The sequence below is a fragment of the Elgaria multicarinata genome, chromosome 5 (genome assembly GCF_023053635.1).
Source record: "Elgaria multicarinata webbii isolate HBS135686 ecotype San Diego chromosome 5, rElgMul1.1.pri, whole genome shotgun sequence".
Lineage (NCBI taxonomy): Eukaryota > Metazoa > Chordata > Lepidosauria > Squamata > Anguidae > Elgaria > Elgaria multicarinata.
The window spans coordinates 94,158,987-94,177,578 of NC_086175.1; the positions used below are offsets into that span (position 1 = coordinate 94,158,987).

General features: G+C 41.9%; 1 protein-coding gene across 1 annotated transcript; it reads right to left on the reverse strand.

The window, feature by feature from the left end:
• Positions 1–6,260: 6,260 nt before the first annotated feature.
• Positions 6,261–15,957, reverse strand: LOC134399050 (uncharacterized protein C3orf38 homolog). Its single transcript, XM_063126823.1, has 3 exons — positions 15,742–15,957; positions 11,910–12,124; positions 6,261–8,352 (listed from the first exon to the last, which is right to left on the reverse strand). Exons 1-3 carry the CDS (start codon positions 15,878–15,880, stop codon positions 7,759–7,761), a joined length of 948 nt encoding a protein of 315 aa, XP_062982893.1. The 5' UTR covers positions 15,881–15,957; the 3' UTR covers positions 6,261–7,758.
• Positions 15,958–18,592: the final 2,635 nt, after the last annotated feature.

Genomic DNA, 18,592 nt, shown 5'->3' on the forward strand with positions numbered 1-18,592 from the left:
GGCTTGTTATCTCCCTGCGCACCACACTCCCTCCCAGCTGGATTAACAGTGAGGATTAACAGTGAGGATTTGCGTTATTTGGCAACCAGCTCCCCACCCCAGTTGCATGAGCCCATTCACAGTGAAGCCAGGCTCCCCAGCCAAAGCCCCACTTGGCGCTTCGCCTTGCATGGCTTGGCCTCACCCAATGGAAGAAGTACAGGACAGGCACAGCCACCCCAGCTGATATGCCAGGTGGATGCTCCACCTGTAGGGTGACCACATGAAAAGGAGGACAGTATCTTTAACAGTTTGTATCTTTAACAGTTGCATAGAAAAGGGAAATTCAGCAGGTGTCATTTGTATATATGGGGAACCTGGTGAAATTCCCTCTTCATCACAAGTTAAAGTGCAGGAGCTATACTAGAGTGACCAGATTTAAAAGAGGGCAGGGCACCTGCAGCTTTATCTGTTGTTATGAAGAGGGAATTTCACCAGGTTCTCCATATATAAAAATGACACCTGCTGAAATTCCCTTTTCTATGCAACTGCTAAAGATACAGGAGCCCTGTCCTCCTTTTCATATGGTCACCCTATCCACCTGGGACTTCATCCAGGCTGGTTTTGTTGCATTCAGGCCTTTTGCAAAGGAGGAAAACCACATGCACCAAAGCCAGGCCCCCAGCTGAAGCGTTGGGTGGATTATCTACTCAGCACCTCAGCCAGAGACCAAATTTTGTCAGGCGCACGGTCGCTGACATCAGGGGTGCGGCCCATAAAAGGCTGGGTGGGAGTGATCCAGCCCTCCACCCTTCTTATGCTCTTGCTTGTTGTGCTCCTTTCCACAATAATTAGCTCATCACCACACCCACTCCTAGGACTTCATGATCTGGATAACGACGTATTGTGATTAAATCATGAGTCCCACAATGATGCTACACCACTGGGCACCCAGGTAATAAAGAACCAGGCTTCAAGAGACAGAAAGATTCCACTGATCATAGCTACATACTGGCCTCATTCCATATTTTAAATTAAAAGCCTCTATCAGGGAAAGCCAACACCAATTCACCTTTGGAATTACAAGACTTCAGGCAAAGGTTTGTATGTCATGTAAATACCAGACATTATGCCACGGCTTGAATATAACAAAAGACAGAAAGTCTCTTTCTGTGCTGAAACATTATAAAAATATGAGGAAAAAATCAAATGTATTAGAGATCTTAAAGTTCAAGGCAATGTGTCGGACAGGTTTACTCATCATTCCTCTTCATTTGAAATTTGAGACATCGTGTAACAGTTATATACCCAACCTTGCAATCACAGAGCAAGCCATTTAAATAATGAAAATTACTAAAATAATGAATTCTAGAAAATTAGACAAGTAATGGATGTTTGTTGATGAACTGATAGGAAAGAGACTACAGGATGAACTGACATAACGATACTTGCCTTTCATTGCTGCAGCTGATAAGTACGTTGCTTCGAATGAGATTTTGAGGAGGAGCAATATGGGAGAATGAGAGAAGATGATACCTTTCCTTAAAATGAAAGGGCAATTAAACATTAGCTATTGAGATGGACGAATAAGGATTCTATCTCACTGTGAATGGGAGGGGGCAGTTCGCTGGCCCTATGTCCCTCCCCTTTTGGGGATAGGCAGGTAGGACTGAAGTGAGGAGTTTGTGCAGGTTTCTAAATCCTATGGGAAGCTCTCTCTCTCCCGCCCCCCCCCCCCCCGCCCGACACTGAGTTGGCATGTTCATTGAGCTGTAAGCCGATACACTACTTAGTTCTCCAGGTTGAAGGCTTACATGGGAAAGGGGAGTGTGTACACGCCTTCAGGACTCAAATGTGACCTCACCACACCTGGCCAGCTCCACCCTCTGACTTCCACAGATTTGATGAAAGCCTGTGATTGACTTCCTCCTTCACCAGGCATATAGAAATCAAAGGGCCAACGCAGGTAGGCCTACACAATGTTTGTGAGTTTGGTTCTGTTCTCCCTTATTCACTCAGCTAATTTATGAACAGGGCTACTATGACATTAAGATCTTTGTCTTGGTTATTCAGCACCAGTTGAGAAACCACCAATGTATAAAAGAAGTTAAGGTATTTTGCTCCACTGTGCATCACTTTACACTTGTTTTAACTGAGCATCCTATAGACACATTTTGGAAGACCACATTTATAATGTCTACCGAATCACCATAATCTTCACACTTCAAAGCATTTTAAAGAGCTGGTGGAGCAAGACTGCCCTCTGCAGAGGTCATGCTGAATTTTCTTCAGCAAGACTTGTTCTTCTATATGATTAATAATTCTGTGTTTAATTATGTATTCCATCAGTTTACCAATGCCAGAGGTTAGGTTTGTCGGCTTGTGACTGCAAGCTTCCCCCAGTTTCCTTTTCAATGCTGTGATTATTTCCAATTCTCTGGAAAGGAGCTCCGTTTAAGGAACAAATTGAAATTTCTTTCAGATCATTAATTTCATATGAGTTCAAGAACTCTCAGATGGATCCTATCTAGACCAGCTGAGTTAGGCTGCAATATTTATTTATTATTTATTATTTATTTATTTATCATATTTATACCCCGCTCCTCAGCCAAAAAAGGCTCTCAGAGCGGCTTACACATAGCAAAAAAGACAGTCCCTGCCCTCAGGCTTACAGTCTAATAAAGACATGACACACAAGGAACAGGAGTTCAGGAGGGAGGGAGGGGGGGAGGAGAGAGAGAGAGTCCAACAGGAGCAGGCCATGATGTTTCTTCTGCCTGCTCCTGTCCCCTTGCTCTTTCTTCTTCCCCACAGGGCCAAGATGACAGTTTGCCCTGTGGGGGTGGGGGAAGAGTCCAACAGGAGCAGGCCATGATGTTTCTTCTTCCTGCTCCTGTCCCCTTGCTCTTTCTTCTTCCCCACAGGGCCATGATGACAGTTTGCCCTGTGGGGGTGGGGGAAGAGTCCAACAGGAGCAGGCCATGATGTTTCTTCTGCCTGCTCCTGTCCCCTTGTTCTTTCTTCTTTCAATACTATACCTTACTTGGGAATAAGCGCCATTGAACTCAATGGGCCTTACTACTGAGTATAAGTAAGACTGGACTGCTAATATTTGGTGTATCCTTTGTATTTGACTTCTTCAGATGCATTCCCTGATAGAATCAGCTTTGCATCAGATACCTGTTCTACAGCTTCTCTGCAATTTCTGTTGCCTACTTCAAAAGTTCTTTCACTCTTTTTCCATCTAACAGACTAACTACCTCCCAGGCGGGTTTCCTGCTTCTGGTGTATTTAATGAGCCACCAAAGACAGAACTTTCTCATCACCACCACGTTGAACAGTTTTCAGGAAAAGCAGTTCACACATTTGACCAAGTGTCCAGTAATCAGATGACTAAGGGAGGCCTAGGCCTGGGTGAACCAGCTCCAAGTCTGCTAGTAGGCTAAATGGAAAGCTTTCAGTAAATATTTCCCGCTAATTCTAGCTTAATGAAATTGATTCTCGTAACAATGATTGCATCTTTCTCCAAGCAGCAGAACAAGTATCTTACTTGAAGATGATGCAAAGGTAGAGAGACAGGTGGAGAAAGTAAGCAATTCCTCTTTCAATCTCGCTGTTGACATGATTAAGATTCACAGTCAGTTGAAGAGAGCGCTATTCTTTTGCCAGCGCAATTGCTCTATATTCCAGCCTGAGCTCCTAAGCCTACAGGGATCCTGACTGTTTGTTAACAAGTCGGTTGAAATTCTGTCGCCAGCCAGCTCTCTCTTTGACAGCTGTCATGGATAACATTTCCCTGCATGACCCCAGCAACAATACAGGTTTTCCTTTTCTACCTTTTTTTAAAAAATATTTTTATCACAGCTTGACATTATTGACTAGCTTGGGAGAGGGCCAGCTCTTGAAAAAGCAGCAAGGCTAGGTTCAGATTTTTATCAATGGCAGGTGGATTGTCTCCAATGGTTCCATCTGATAGAGGTAATTGAGCCAGAGGAAATATCCAGCACTTGCATTATTGATGAACTGAGGCAACAGCAGCAAAGGATGCTTAGTGCTTTTCTCCTGATCATGTCCCCCCTCCCCACCACCACCAGTAGTTAGCGTTCCTCTTCTCCTGTTCATTTCAGCACATGAATTTCACAAGACAGAGCCCTGTGGGCAAAAAGTATCTCCCTCACAAGGCACATGCGAGCCTCTCTCTATAGCAAAACAGGCTGTAGCTATGGCCTAATTCACACTATAAGAACAACAAAGCATCAGAGAGCAGAAAAACAAGAAGTGCTGAGCCTCAAGGTGGCACTACCACAGCTAGTGGCACCACTTCCACGACACTGATGATTTATTCATGTGCTATCTAAAATGACAAACACATTTGGACAAACTGGCACCCTCTGTGGCTGTCTTGTACTCACATCTCCAGAGTGTCTTCTTTCAACCCGCCTGCTGCAGTAGGACCCAATATATTCTATGACCCCAGGGAATGCTTCCTTCCTAAAATACATTGTGCCACTTAAATTCTATGAATAAATCATGTTTGGGGATGCAAGCTTGATCTTGTGAACCACACATTACCCACCCAATAAGGGTACACATGTGTTAAGTCCCCATCCACCTATTTATGGAATTCCAAGAAAGGAAACAGACTCCCATGCACCATCGGTGGAAAGAAAAGGTGTCAGTGTTAGACAAGGCTTGTTAACCACAAGCTTCCAGAGATCAGCAAGAGGAGATGGCCCTACACTGATCACTGGTAGCAGCAATCTTCATAAAAGGCAGTACTACGTCACTTGCATAGCAAATGGAACATTTGGGCTGGAAAGCCCTGGCTTCGGATCCCTGCTCAGCCATAAAATGTATATGCTGCATCAGGCCGGTCTCTCTCCAATGCCCACCCCCTGTGTACACACACACATCAGTGTGCAAAAGCAGCAGCAGCAGCTCCCCATCTTGCCTTACATTCTATAGTTGGACTATGCACTGGATTTCACATGTGCCTCACTGGTGAAACTAGAATTTCAGCTTCCACAGAAATTCTTGCAGAAACAGTTGATAAAAGTTTGCAAGTATAACCTCAATGTCCTCAAGGTTTATCTGCTCATGAAACCATAACAATATAGCAGTGTCAGTCTTTCTACTGAATCATTACAGATGCTATTCTTCACATCCAAAATGGAGTTTTGCTATATGCTTGACTTGCCTGCCAAATATTCTCTCTGCATTTGTTTTAGCCATACCCTTTGCATAACAGAGGTAAAACTACAAAGCTGAAGTATAGGCTTTTCTGCAAGACTGAAGTTGGTGTGAGAAACTGAGCTATGAACCAAGACTGCTGTACTTTCAATTTCAACTTGCTATGAATTCACTAGGTAGTTTCCTTAACTTCAGCCCCCAACCCTATTAATTCCCCATGGAGATAATACTGATCCATTTCCCAAGGTTTTGGTAAGGGCTACAAGAAAGCAATGTACATGAAGCACTAAAGAACTATTATATATATAGAACTGCTCTAAAGGTTAGTATAAATGCAACGTGTTATTAGTTCTAGATGCAAGACAAGGCATTGAAATGTACTTCAACCAACTCATGCTCAGGGCTTATCTACACCAAGCAGGATATGCCACTATGAAAGCAGTATGAAAGCAGTATATAAAAGGCAGAAGGCACACTACTGCTTTATAGCGGTATTGAAGTTCATTGACAACTGTTGGGGCCCATTGACACATACCATACACCGCTTTCATAGTGTTACATCCTGCTTGGTGCAGATGCGTCATGGGCTCCAACAGTTGTCAGTGCACTTCAGTACCACTATAAAGCAGTAGTGTAGATGCTACAGTGCACTTCAATACCTCTACAAAGCAGTAGTGTGGCTCCTGCCTTTTGTATACTGCTTTCATACCACTTTCATAGTGGAATATCCTGCTTGGTGTAGATGAGCCCTCAGATTCAGCAGTGATCATTTTTCTTTCTAAATGTACAGGATGCTAAAAATGAAGGACAGTGTATTTTACTAAATTCCTATCAGATAGTGGAGAGAATTCAGTAGTACAATTTTGGATAGCCACAAGCTCTGATGTTGCCCACATAAGAAGCTTCGTGTTAAATTATGTGACATTATATATCTGCATAGTTAGAGAAAACGTTCAAAACTTGCATATCGGTTTTAAAAAGAATTCTGAAACACATGATGAGGGAATATATACCTTAATGATGGTAGAAGGAAACATATAATCAACCATTAATGCAAGTATTAATGAACTGTAAAAAAAGCAAAGCCCAACAACAGATTTATTGACTTTATCAAACTTTTTCATGAAATAAGTCTATTTTGTTTAGGAAGTACTTTGCTTTAATTTCTCCAATTATACATATGCTTTATATGTTTACTTTTAAGGATTGCGGTGGATATATTTTTTCTTTTGTTTAGAAAGTATATTTCCTCTTAACTGAAAATGCAAAGCATCCCAGAGAATTTCAAGAACTTTAGGATTTTCAAGTGCAGCCATTCATTTAGTAAACAGTAAATTTAAGGACAATCCAAGTTTTAGGGAACAATTCTACACACGTTCAGAGGACTGCAGTTTACACTGGATTAAACAAAAACTAAAAATGAATAAAAGTAAAGGACGTTTGATGTAATAGATGTCCTAAATTGAATTCTTGTATATCCAATTTCACAAGTGCATAATATGTCAAAGCTAAACTGTTACTGTGTGAAGAGCCATACAAAGAAGTGATCATATATGATAAATTGTTAAAACAGGGCAGATACCCAATTTCAAAATAATTCACAGTAGAAAAGTGAAATACTGACCTGGTTCACACATAATGACAGCAAATCATGGATTAATTAATTAATGCACAGTTTGCAACAGCAGATGCCACCACTATTTCACAAATGTACCCTCCTATCAGAGCAATGAGAAGTTGTTCCATGTTGTCAGAATCTGGGCACTTTTTACTGTTAAGCTCCTTTTTGAGGTTGTGTTCAGCTTAATAAAGTCACTAACATATTAGAAGATATGATCTACAAATTAAAAATAATTAGTTTTATACAACCCTGAGTTTTAGGATTTGTGGAATGTGCATAAACTAAATTTAAAATTAACTCTTTAAATATATTTAGTAAATCTTACATGAATTGCAATCAACCGTAGCTTTAATTTTACCTTAGCTTCTTTAAACATAAACTAAGTGACAAGTGCAAATTAAGAACAAGCAACAGAAACATAATTTCCCAACTAATAATAATGTACAAATGCTGGCTTCATCTTTACAGTGGAAGAGCTACCCTAAGAAAAAAGACCCTCCAGAAACCAATGACCTAGTGATACATAGTCTTTGGCAATAGGTAGACTTGCATCCCTGTAGATACATCTTCTCTCAGCCCACTCCCATGCCAAGGAGAAGATGAAGATGCCATAGGTAAGCAAGATGATGGTGTGTTTCCCCCAGCTTTGCATCCTTCTCATTTGTGCTTGCTTTTCCACCTACTTCCCCAATAACTCACACTGAGGAGAAAGAATGGAGAGAGAACCTGATCATCCCCTCACCTTTCCTCCCTTCTCTACTTATCTCTGGAATAGCAAGTAATGTGCTAGAGTTAGCCCCACTACAGCCAGCTGCAAATCCCTAGTTTTATACTTTGGCTTGCTATTGAACCAGAAAGCCTGAGTTAAGAAACAGAAGAAAACAACATATTTGAATGCTCAAGGATGCTTATGTGCTGTATTCTCCAGGGCCCACACACTTTCCTTCTTCATTTTGCAAACAGAGTGCTCAAAATTTTTGAGGCTCAACCAAGGTAAGCTCCTTGGACACATAGAATTCCTTGAGTTCTTCTTCCTTGTATTTTATGCAAGGACTTTCTATATGGGTTCCAGGATCCAAGGCATTCTGACCAACAATCTTTAGATTCACGAACTTAATTTTCCATGTATTCTCCCTAAAAGGGCAGCGGATTAGTCCAAAGATTTGTTCAAAGAGTCCCAAACAACAAGTATTTCTATGAATTGTGCCAGCTACTGCTACCACAACTAACCCATGACGTGAAATTGCCCACCTCAGGCCACCAGCATTCAGGTTGGGGTTCAGGAAAAGGTATTCTTCTTTCACCAATGACAGTAAGCGGAGGCTCACCAATTCTGCACCCGTGTACTCTTCCATGTTTTGTTCTGAAGTGTTGTAACAAAACTTTAGTATTACGTCATCCCAAAAGTGTTGTGGCCCCCATTCTCCATGTGGCTCTCCAATCAAAGGGTTCTGAGCGTTCAGAATTCCAAAGAACCACTGACAAAATTCCTCTCCCAGATTGTGACACTCTTTGGCATCATCTTGTTTGTCTCCTCCTTGCTTTTCCCCCTCTTCAGGTTTCTGCAAGACAAAGCAGGGACATTTAATTTAAAGCAGCAACAAGATGTGTAGGATGCTTTCCATAGTGAAGTGTTTATTCAGCACAGATGAAAAAAAAATCCTAAAAAGATTCATGGAATACAACAGTAAGACAAGTGTAATATCTGCTCTGAAACTGTGTTTACAATTGTGTATACCAAAAGAATGAGCTCTCTGTAGAACCATATAATACCCACTTTTCTTGGAACCTACTTAAATAGGCAGATGAAAGCTCTGTATAATTTTATTTTGTGCAAATAAGCACCATTTGTTAACCTTGCCACTATAGACCCCAATCAAGCACTAGCTGTGTATTTTATTATATATGCTTCTCTATTCAACAAATTTATTCAAGGCAAAGCTGCTCTTCGTGCTTAGACAGTTGCCTACCAGGTTTGTCTCTTTTGCTTTACTATAGATTACCACATGAGAAAAAAAGAAGGAATATTGGATTTGTGTGGCATTTCAAACCAAGCTCAAGTTGAAAACTGGAAAAGGGGATAGCTGAGAAAGACAACTTTGATGAAGTTAGGTATTACCTGCTTAAAGCTCTATGAGACCAAGGCTACAGCCCTTTCAACACTGCCTATTCAATAAGCTACTTATTAGTAGCTAATAAAAAGGAGCTCATTTCATTTATCTGAATTGGGTTAGTTTCATTTTTCTTTCATTATAAATTCATTCGTGTTGGGGTTTTTTAGTCATTGTCCTATCGATTTCAATATGAGCTCTAGACAATCTTCTGCCGTACGTAATGTTGGTCTTATGCATTCTAGGCATAAACATGCAGGTATTCTCCTCCATGGCATCAGATCTGTCCAGAGAGACTGGACAAAGGGTCCCCATTTTATAGACCATTAAGAAAGGCATGCCCTGTGATCTTCCTTTTCCATTGTTTTAAGAGGAGACCCAACTGTCCTGCTGCTGCTCGTAACAGCTGTGTTTTATATTCTATTGCTTTGAGATTTTCAGGCATGCAGCTACCCCTCCAGAGAATAAGATCTGTCAAATGACAGACAGGAGAACAAGGGGCTCCCCATTATACAGGAATGTTTTAAAGACAATGCCTGCCATCTAAACTTAGCATAGATGTCCAGTCTCATTGCTCCCTCTCTTCCCCATTCCTACAAACTTTCTATGAACTTTATACTGTGTTCCAGGCTATGTATGCGATGCAAAACAATGCCTTCAAAGCAAAGCAACTGAAATCAAATTAAAACAAACCGGGTGGCCTCATTCATTTAGATTTCATTCATTTTTAAAAACTAATGCACACACCTAAAAAAAATAGCGAAGGTTTTTAAATGCTTGACGTAACTGTATTGTATTGTATTTATGGCATCTGCTTGGTCATTGTGAGAACAGAATACTGGACTAGACAAGAATGACTCTGTGAAGGAACCTTGGGGTCTACCAATGTTCCTGCAAGGTAGACTCCTGGACCAAATGCCCTGATTCCCAGGTAGCCTCCTCCCAAGTCCCGTCCACAACCGGGAAGAGCCAGACCTCCAGAGAATAAAGCCAAACACACTTTAAGGACCAAAGCAAGTTTATTTATACACACTAAAAGCTAACATGTAAGGCTCTGGCCAGGCAGTAAAAGCTAGAGGGAAAGGGAAGAGAGGGGGAGGAAAGGAGAAGGAGAGGGGGGATGAGGAAGTATCAGAGGAAAGTTTAGCAGCAAGCAATTATACCATAAAACCATTAACCCCGCTCTAATTCCTGCCGCAACTGCAGCTGGTCTTCCCCAGAGTATCCAGACACTTTAAAACATAAAACCCCTAACTAACCCTTAGTTAGGACAGGATTTTCCACTTAACACACGTGTAGCCCGCAGGAAGATGGAGGTCTCCAGCGACTGGCCTCTTTATCCTTTGCCAGCCAACACACCCCGTGGTCCGTTTCCACCAACCGATGCCCATCCTGGGCCCCAGGCACCCCCGCCCTTGAAGAGTGAGGCCCATCTCTTCAAAGCATTCTTTCCCACACCTGAAGCAGATCAACATCCCGATCAACCTCGATAACCTCCCCAGGTGCTGGGGTGGGAGTTAGAAGTGCAGGGCGACCAAGTAACCAACTATGCGATCGACCTTGAGAGAGCTTCCCAGCTCACTCACTCCTCCCAGGCCCAGAAGCCTGGGCCAAGTTAGACAATTTGAGCACAGTAATACAATAATACAAGCAACCAGGCCTAGCCAGGCAGAGCAAAACTGGTGCCATCTTCACAGATGCTTAGGTTCTCATGTAAAGCCACTCTGGGAGCCTTGTTGGCTGAAGAGCAATGCAAAACTATCTGAAATAAATCAACTGTTATATATTTAAAGACAGTAACAGTGTATTTGTGAAATATAGTGATAGTGATGGCTTGGCTAAATTGAGAATAAATAGCAAGGAGAAAGGATTGCCCCAATGCTTTAAAAGACTTGTTTCAGAACAGAAACATAAGAGGTAGATCCTACATCCTACTGTGCTAAGGCAGCAACTTAAAGGAACCCAGGGCCATATCCTAAAAAAAATTTTTTTTAATGTAAACATACTACTGACTCTTCCCCACTCCAAGCATAGAAGTAAAGTGCTTGTAAAAAAATGTCATGAACTAATCTAATTTTGTATCATCTTTTAAAGGTTTGCAACGCAGGATGAACAAAACACTAAAAATATTGCAAATCTACTAACTCCCCATTTTTCAGTATCCATTTCAAAAGAACCTCATTTCCTGATAGCAGGACAATGAGAGGTATCTTCCAAATAATTGTAGCCAGCAAGATTGCTACAAAAATACTTACTGATGGCATTCGAAAGCCATGCACAGGGGTGGGGGGATGAGAGATGCAAGATATTACTATATTACTCTAAGATACTGCTATTTCTTTGTAAAGAAAAAAAAGAGAATTTTACTGAGATCAGCTTAATAGTAAATAATAATCATCCGCCTGTCCCTCTGGATCGAGGCGGGGAACAACACCAAATAAAATATAATATATAAAATTAGTTAAAAGACCATATAAAAACAAATACAATATTAGAATAACAATCACAACATCTTAAAATTCTTAGGTTTAAAATTCATCTGGGTAGGCCAGGGAAGAGACTAGTAGTTTGAAAGAACGTCTAGATTATTCTTCAAATGGCTGGAACTCTAAGGGTGCAATCCTATGCCTGTTTAGCCAGAAAACAGTCCAACAACAACTAGTTTTCCCCAACTGCCCATGCTGGCTAGAGAGTGCTGTCAGTTGTAGGACTTTTTTCTGTGTAAACATACATAGGATTGTGCCTTAAAACAGAAATATAGCTCCATAGGTCTCCAAACGTGTCAGTTTCCCACAAGAATCACTGACAAAAGTCTCTTTCTTATTTAGAAACCAGCATCTCTGTGCTATGGTTCTGCTACACAAAAATGCCATAGTATTAAACACTTCTAAATGAAGATGTCCAACTCCAAAGTTGAACAATTTGTATAGTACATTAAAGTATGAACGAGCAACTAATTGCATAAAAATATGGTTTTGGATTTCTAAGGCATGTAAAATAAACCTTACCTCTGTATTAGCATGTTTTTCCTCTGAGGCAAAAGTTTTCAGCTGTTCACACCAGTGCTGCTTTGCACGAGTAACAAGCTGGTGCTTTTCAGAAGAAGGCGGCACTATAACTCCTTCTGTTGCCAAGTACTTGAAGATTATCTCTCGAAATACCTTCTTTCTCTTCAACAGCTCTTCAGCACTCTGACTGTAGAGTAAGATGGCACGTATGGCTTCTGAAAATAAAGTAATGTCAGAAAAACAGATGTTGCTTGAACCCAATGATTGTACTGCAAATGAAAATTGGCATTTTGAGTGTACATGTAAATCACATGAAAAATCTCAAAGGTCATTTTTGAGAGATAATTGGGCTTCTTGAAAATGCCAGGTTTTGCCATTGTTGCCCCTTGCCTGTTACCCCTCCCCTAAGCCAAAGAAACCTTACCTTAGGGAAGGGGTAGCAGGCAGCAGAGAGCTCTCTCAATACAGGAGAAGCCCTACAGGGCTAGGCTTCTGAAATGCAGAGCATGTTTTCCCACTAGGGATCATGGGTCCAAGTAATCACATTCCATGATTGCAGGCAAGAAAAGACACTTTGTCGGTCATTTGCAGCCAATGAAAGGCCCCACAGAAAACTGCAGTTTCAATCAAGAAATACTCTCCGAGCAAGAGAGAGAATTGCTATCATAATTTAGGCTTCGTTGCCTAAAGATCTTCAATTCTAAGGACCAGGATATGCAATAAAGTCTTTCCAAGATCAGCCAAGTACCCTCCAACTATTTAAATAGACTCCAACATCTTCGGACTGCTTTAAAGTTGGGTTTCTTAACGTCAAAAATCCAGTGAATCAAAGCACCTTCCAAAGGCTAGACTTTAAATGATACAGAGCAAGTTGTAACTCAGCAGAGAGAGTTTTTGTTGCTCAGAAATGCTTATCAATGTCCTTCTTGTGATTTTTCTCACACAGTAGTTCCTCCCTTGGAGGAAATGACAGAACTTGGGGGAAGGGAAAGAGCAAGTTTTTCCGTGTACTAGAATACGGAAAAGTTCACAGCAGTTTTTTTTTGGTAAAAACCCACACACCTTCCCTCCTCAAACTGTACAAGATTTATTAATCAGATTTTAGACATTTCACTTTACAGACTAAATATAGTGCTAGACTTAATTAAGCACCTTCACTGGTAAGATCCTTTCTATAGGTTCAGTCCTTTGCCTTAAATATTGCTGTAATACCATATATTTTCTCAACACAATTTGAAAAACATTTAAGCATTCAAAATCTGTTTCATGGGCTGATCATCACTGAGTAAGTATTACAAATGGTTCTGACAGACGATTGCTATCCTTGTATGGAAAAAAACCCTAACTAAGTGGTATTCTGAGGCAATCTGAATACTATCAAAATAACAGGATTTTTTCACCAACTAAAAAACACCATGGCACTCTAAATTCTGTATGTACACACAACTGCAGTTGATTGTTACAGTACTGTGAGTGCACATGTTGCTTTATGTAATACCATTTGTAAAAGACAACACCACATCCCAAAGCTCATAGAATATAAATTTAGGTAAGGGCAGAAGAAAGGATAACAAGATGTGAATGACAGCAGATGTTAGGCTTCCTTTTTCTTGTGAACAAGGACTGGGGTCAGAGCTGCTGCAGTCCAGGCAGCTAGAAAAACTGACTGGAAAAGCAAGTGCCCCTTGAATCTCGTGTAAAGAGTCAATGTTCCGTTCTCAAGGGCAGGGCGCAGAAGGGCCTTAACTAGAGATGCAGAAAGATCTTCAAGTTTGTGCGATATCCCAAGTGTGGAGCCACACAAAGGCCATGAATACCACTCACTTTACATATTGCCAAAGAACTTCAACTTCTATTGACCTCCAATATGTATGTCACAAACATTACATTATAACATATTTGAGTGATGCTATTACCCATACACCTGCATAAACTCATCAGTCAAGTAACAACAGATAACACAAAGAGGTTTTGTCATAATGGCTAGTTTATTACTTCAGCCTATTTTAGATAATATTACAGTGAGCAAAAACTAAAAGATATATGAAAACATATCTTGTAAAAATAAGACCTTGTTTTATTCTAAGCTCATACTCAAACAAACATGAATTTAATATGCCAATTGGCAAACAGTCTGAGACAAACACATCCTTCAAAAGATCATTGAATCTTAGAACAATAAAGTTGAAAGGGGCCTACAAGGCCATCAAGTCCAATGCCTTGCTCAGTGCTGGAATCCACATTAAAGCATCCCTGACAGATGGATGACCAACATGGCTCAGTGACAAAACAAATTTACATTACCGCCATTTGTAAATTACCTTGAGTGCTTGTCGAGTGTAGGGGTGATCCAAAAATATACTAAATAAATCAAACATGACAAATTCAGAACTAAATATTTCTCGAGGAAGTTTCTGACAAACAGATCTCTTCCGTTAAGTACTTTTTAAATTGAATTCAAATTGAATTTAAAATAATTCAAGATGATAGAGGTGCTGGGTCCCAAAGAAGGGACATGCACATTTTAACTGCAACAATTTTATGAGACTAACAGAATAGTCATTTTTTAAGCTGAATAAGCAACTTTTTTTTTCAACTGAAGGATCTGCTGGGGTGAAACTGTATACACCATATGGACCATCATCCAAAGAAGTCACAAACAAGTTTGGGAATTGTTTTATTTTTTTGTTTTTTATTACATTTTTATTCCACCCAATAACCAAAGCTCTGTTTTGTCACAAACAGCAGTTTACACTCCCCACTTCCCTAAGTTCTGCAAGGGAGAACACTTTTCAATGTACAAGATGCTATACAGAGGTTGTACAAGATACTATACAGAGGATATACACAGAGGCTGTGTTCAGAAGACACCTTAAACCATGGCTTTAACCACGGTGAATAAAGGGGGGGGGGAACTTATTCACCACAGTTAAAGCCATGGCTTAAAGTGTCTTCTGAACACGGCCAGAGAGAGGAAGATCTACACAGAAAGAGGAAGGCACATAGGGTCTTGTATAGTTAAATGGGTTGAAGTCATCGATCCTGATCAGTTTCAGAGATGTTTTCGAACCACAGAGTTTATTAGGAGTTTTGAGGGAGGGAACCATATTAATGTGAGAGAAGCTTACAGCAGGGCCTGCCAACAAGAGCCATTAGGTTGGCAGATACCAGGGTTAGGGCATTCTTAGTGGTGGCCCAACACCTTTGGAACTCCTTCCTTAGAGAGATACATATGACTTCATCACTGCTGGCTTAAAGAAAAGAAAGCCCCCGAAGACACATTTATTCCAGTCTGCATTTGATGCTTAAAAGTCAATAGCTACCGCTACATGCACGTGTTTAATTATAATTGTACATATTTATTTCTGTAACATTGCAAGTGAGGTGAATGAGCCCTGAAAAGAAGCTTTAAAAATATCTTAGGGTGCGAATCCTATGGCTGTTTAGCCAGATAAAAAGCCCCCTGGCTGGGGAATGCTGGAAGTCATAGGATTATAATTTTTTTTTCTGGCTAAAGTGGCTGCATGGGATTGCGGCCTTAAATAATAAACGAATTAAAGAAGCACCCCTCCAGTTTCAGATGCTCGAAGAAGCACACACAGCACAGGCTTCGCAGCCCTGCCCTCCTTGTCTCACTGACTCCCTGGTAGCAGGTCCCTGCCTTCTTCTGGGTGAACCAGGGACGGGGTTAGGGTGGGCCCATCCGCTCCGGCGGTTGGAGCTCGACACCTGGGGCGGTAGTTTGGGGCAGCTGCTCGGCTGGGCTGAGCCGGGGCCCTGGTCACAGGAGACGAGGGGACTGTGGGTCCGGGCAGCCCAGCCCCTCCCTCACCTTGGCGGCTGTCGGGCTGCACGAGACGGTTGGTGACCGTGTCCGTGAGCGCCAGCAGGTCGTCGGTCTGGAGCAGCTCCAGCAGTTCCCGGCAGCCCTCCCGCTCGCGCTCGGTCATCCCCGTCCCGGCCGAAGCCATGGTGACAGTGGTCGGGGGCGCTGTTGCGTCGAGCGCGAGACCGAAGGAGGAGGAACACACGCAGCCGCACGCGCCCCGCGCCCCCGCCCCAGCAGCTGCCGCCCACCGCGCCCCCAAACCTTGGCAACGCAACGTCACAGGGCGAGACAGCGCCACTTCCGCCTCTTGTGTGTTGGTCTGAACAGTCGCCCCCTCCCCCCTCCCGGCCTCGAGTTTTCCAACTCGCTGATTCGCCACGGTGAGGGTGCGGCCTAAAGCAGTTCGGCCTGGAACAGGGAAGCCTTATAGCGTTCCGTCGGCTTCCTGGAACGCTGCTCTAGCCTAATGAAGTCGTCTCATAGAATCCTAGAATAGCAGAGTTGGAAGGGGCCTACGAGGCCATCGAGTCCAACCCCCTGCTCAATGCAGGAATCCACCCTAAAGCATCCCTGACAGATGGTTGTCCAGCTGCCTCTTGAATGCCTCTAGTGAGGGAGAGCCAACAACCTCCCTAGGTAGCTGATTCCATTGTCGCACTGCTCTAACAGTCAGGAAGTTTTTCCTGATGTCCAGCCGGAATCTGGCTTCCTTTAATTTGAGCCCGTTAGTCCTGCACTCTGGGAGGATCGAGAAGAGATCCTGGCCCACTTTCACTCACTTTGGCTACGTCGGTGCGTGAAGCTGTTCCCGTGGGCGGCGATTGGCGCTAGAGGGGAATGGCTCGGGAAACCTCAAGCAAGTTTTGCTAGTTGAGAGAGAGCTCCGATCAATTCCACTTCCACAAACGGAATCTACAAGAAAATGTTTCACCAGGGAATGTTTCTTTTGATGATTCTAGCTAGCCAAACATTCCCTTTTCCAGGATATTCCATTCCTGTTGTCTCTCCTTCCCCTCCCCACAACAAAAGCTATGGTCACTGAGCATGCTCAATCCTTATTGGGCTACTTTGAGGGTCCTCCGCGGAGGGGGAGAGAGTGTTCCTTTTGTACTTCTGCAAATGTGGGTCTCCTCCAAGTTTGCCGATACCTCTCTGGTGAGTGGATGGTGCTGTTTTGGCTACGTGAGGATTAGCACTCGGAAAACGAGCCCACTATTGGTGTGCAGTAGCAGAGGTTCCGGTGCCCGATTTCCATTCAGGTGGTCCGCGAAAATCCTGACAACCACCGTACTCCCACAACCAGAAACAGGATAAATAGCCGGCCTGATCCGAGGCTTTAAAAGCTGATCAACATTACACCCGATTTCGTAAAATGTTGCTCACAAAAAGGCGTATCTATTCCATTAGATGAGCAAGCCTACCAAAAATAAAGGTTTTATGATTTGAATGACGAAAGAACAGAAGGTTTTAAAGGAGCTCGCCAATACCCCCCGTAATTTTCTAGAATTCGGGGATACAGGAGGTACTTTTGAGAACTGCCTGGTATATAGGATTTTTACTAATTCTCCTCCCCTTCCCAGGCACTATGCACCTCAGGTTGAAATTGAGTCCAGATGTTTAGCTCTAAGTCTGTTTCTCCAAAAACAGTGCTTTAGGGCTTGCTAAATAGATTTATGAAATAATTTTATGTATCTAACGCTTCACAGATCCGTTCATCATTCAGAGGACATAAGCCTCTGCTGTTCTACCAAGAGAAGTGCTTAGTTATTGACCAGCAGAATCAAGAACATTAGACCAAGACATGTGGAATCAAACCAAAGTACTATCTAGGCCAGCAGTCTAACCACTGTGACCAACTAGGTGGCTATAAGATGTCAATAAGCAGGACATGAGTGTTCTCCAGCAAATGGTATTTTATAGTACCTGCTCCCTTCCTTTTTTCCTATTCTAGGCCTGGAGGAAATTTTATTCAAAAAATGAAAGAAAATGGGGTGAACCCCCTCACAACCAATTTTCAAAGTAGCACAAGATGTTGCCAATTTTGAATCTACACATATTATGCCACATTACAAATCCCCAAAATTAAGCCAGCCCTGAAGCCAACTTAAGATGCCTATAGAAGAAAAATGTCTATCGGGGCCAGAAAGTTTTCCAGGCAGTGAACTTTCAGTATTAGAGCCTGTGTGTTTTTAAATTAAAGCATTTTAACCTGCACTTCATTCTTGCAGACACCAGGGCAGTGTACAAACAACATAAAGGACAGATGTAATATATGATGCTGCAAAGATAAAAGAAACTGAACATATCTGGGTTGTACATGATTTGAATGGAATATACCACTGACCATTTAATATAAATAAAATTTCCAAGAAGAAAAAAATGAAATTAGCATGTGTGGGTGAACATTTAAAAGTATTTCTGAGAGCTACATTACGGAACAGTGTCTATGCACACAATAAAAGCACAGGACTTATATACATGCAATCCTCCCAAAATAACTTATATTCAGCATCAAGCTCGTCTTTTAAAGTGGGACCTCTCTTCCTCAGTCAACTTGAATATTCTTATCAAGTCATTTGCAGATTCCTGGAACTGCCAAATTTGAAGGCACTATTTGTAGATATCAAAATATCTAGTTGTGATAATTAGAACTTTCATTAAAAGAGCATGTGGGTGATACCCCCTTTCTATCATATCCTAAGGCAGAAAGACCAAATCTAAAATTTGAGGATGTCAACCAGATGTTAAAGGAGTAAAAGAAAATAAATTATAAAAAAATTTCAAGCTGATGAAGAAAGCATATGAGGGGACTGAACTATTAATAAAAGCACAGGGATTTTGGTAGCATGAGAAC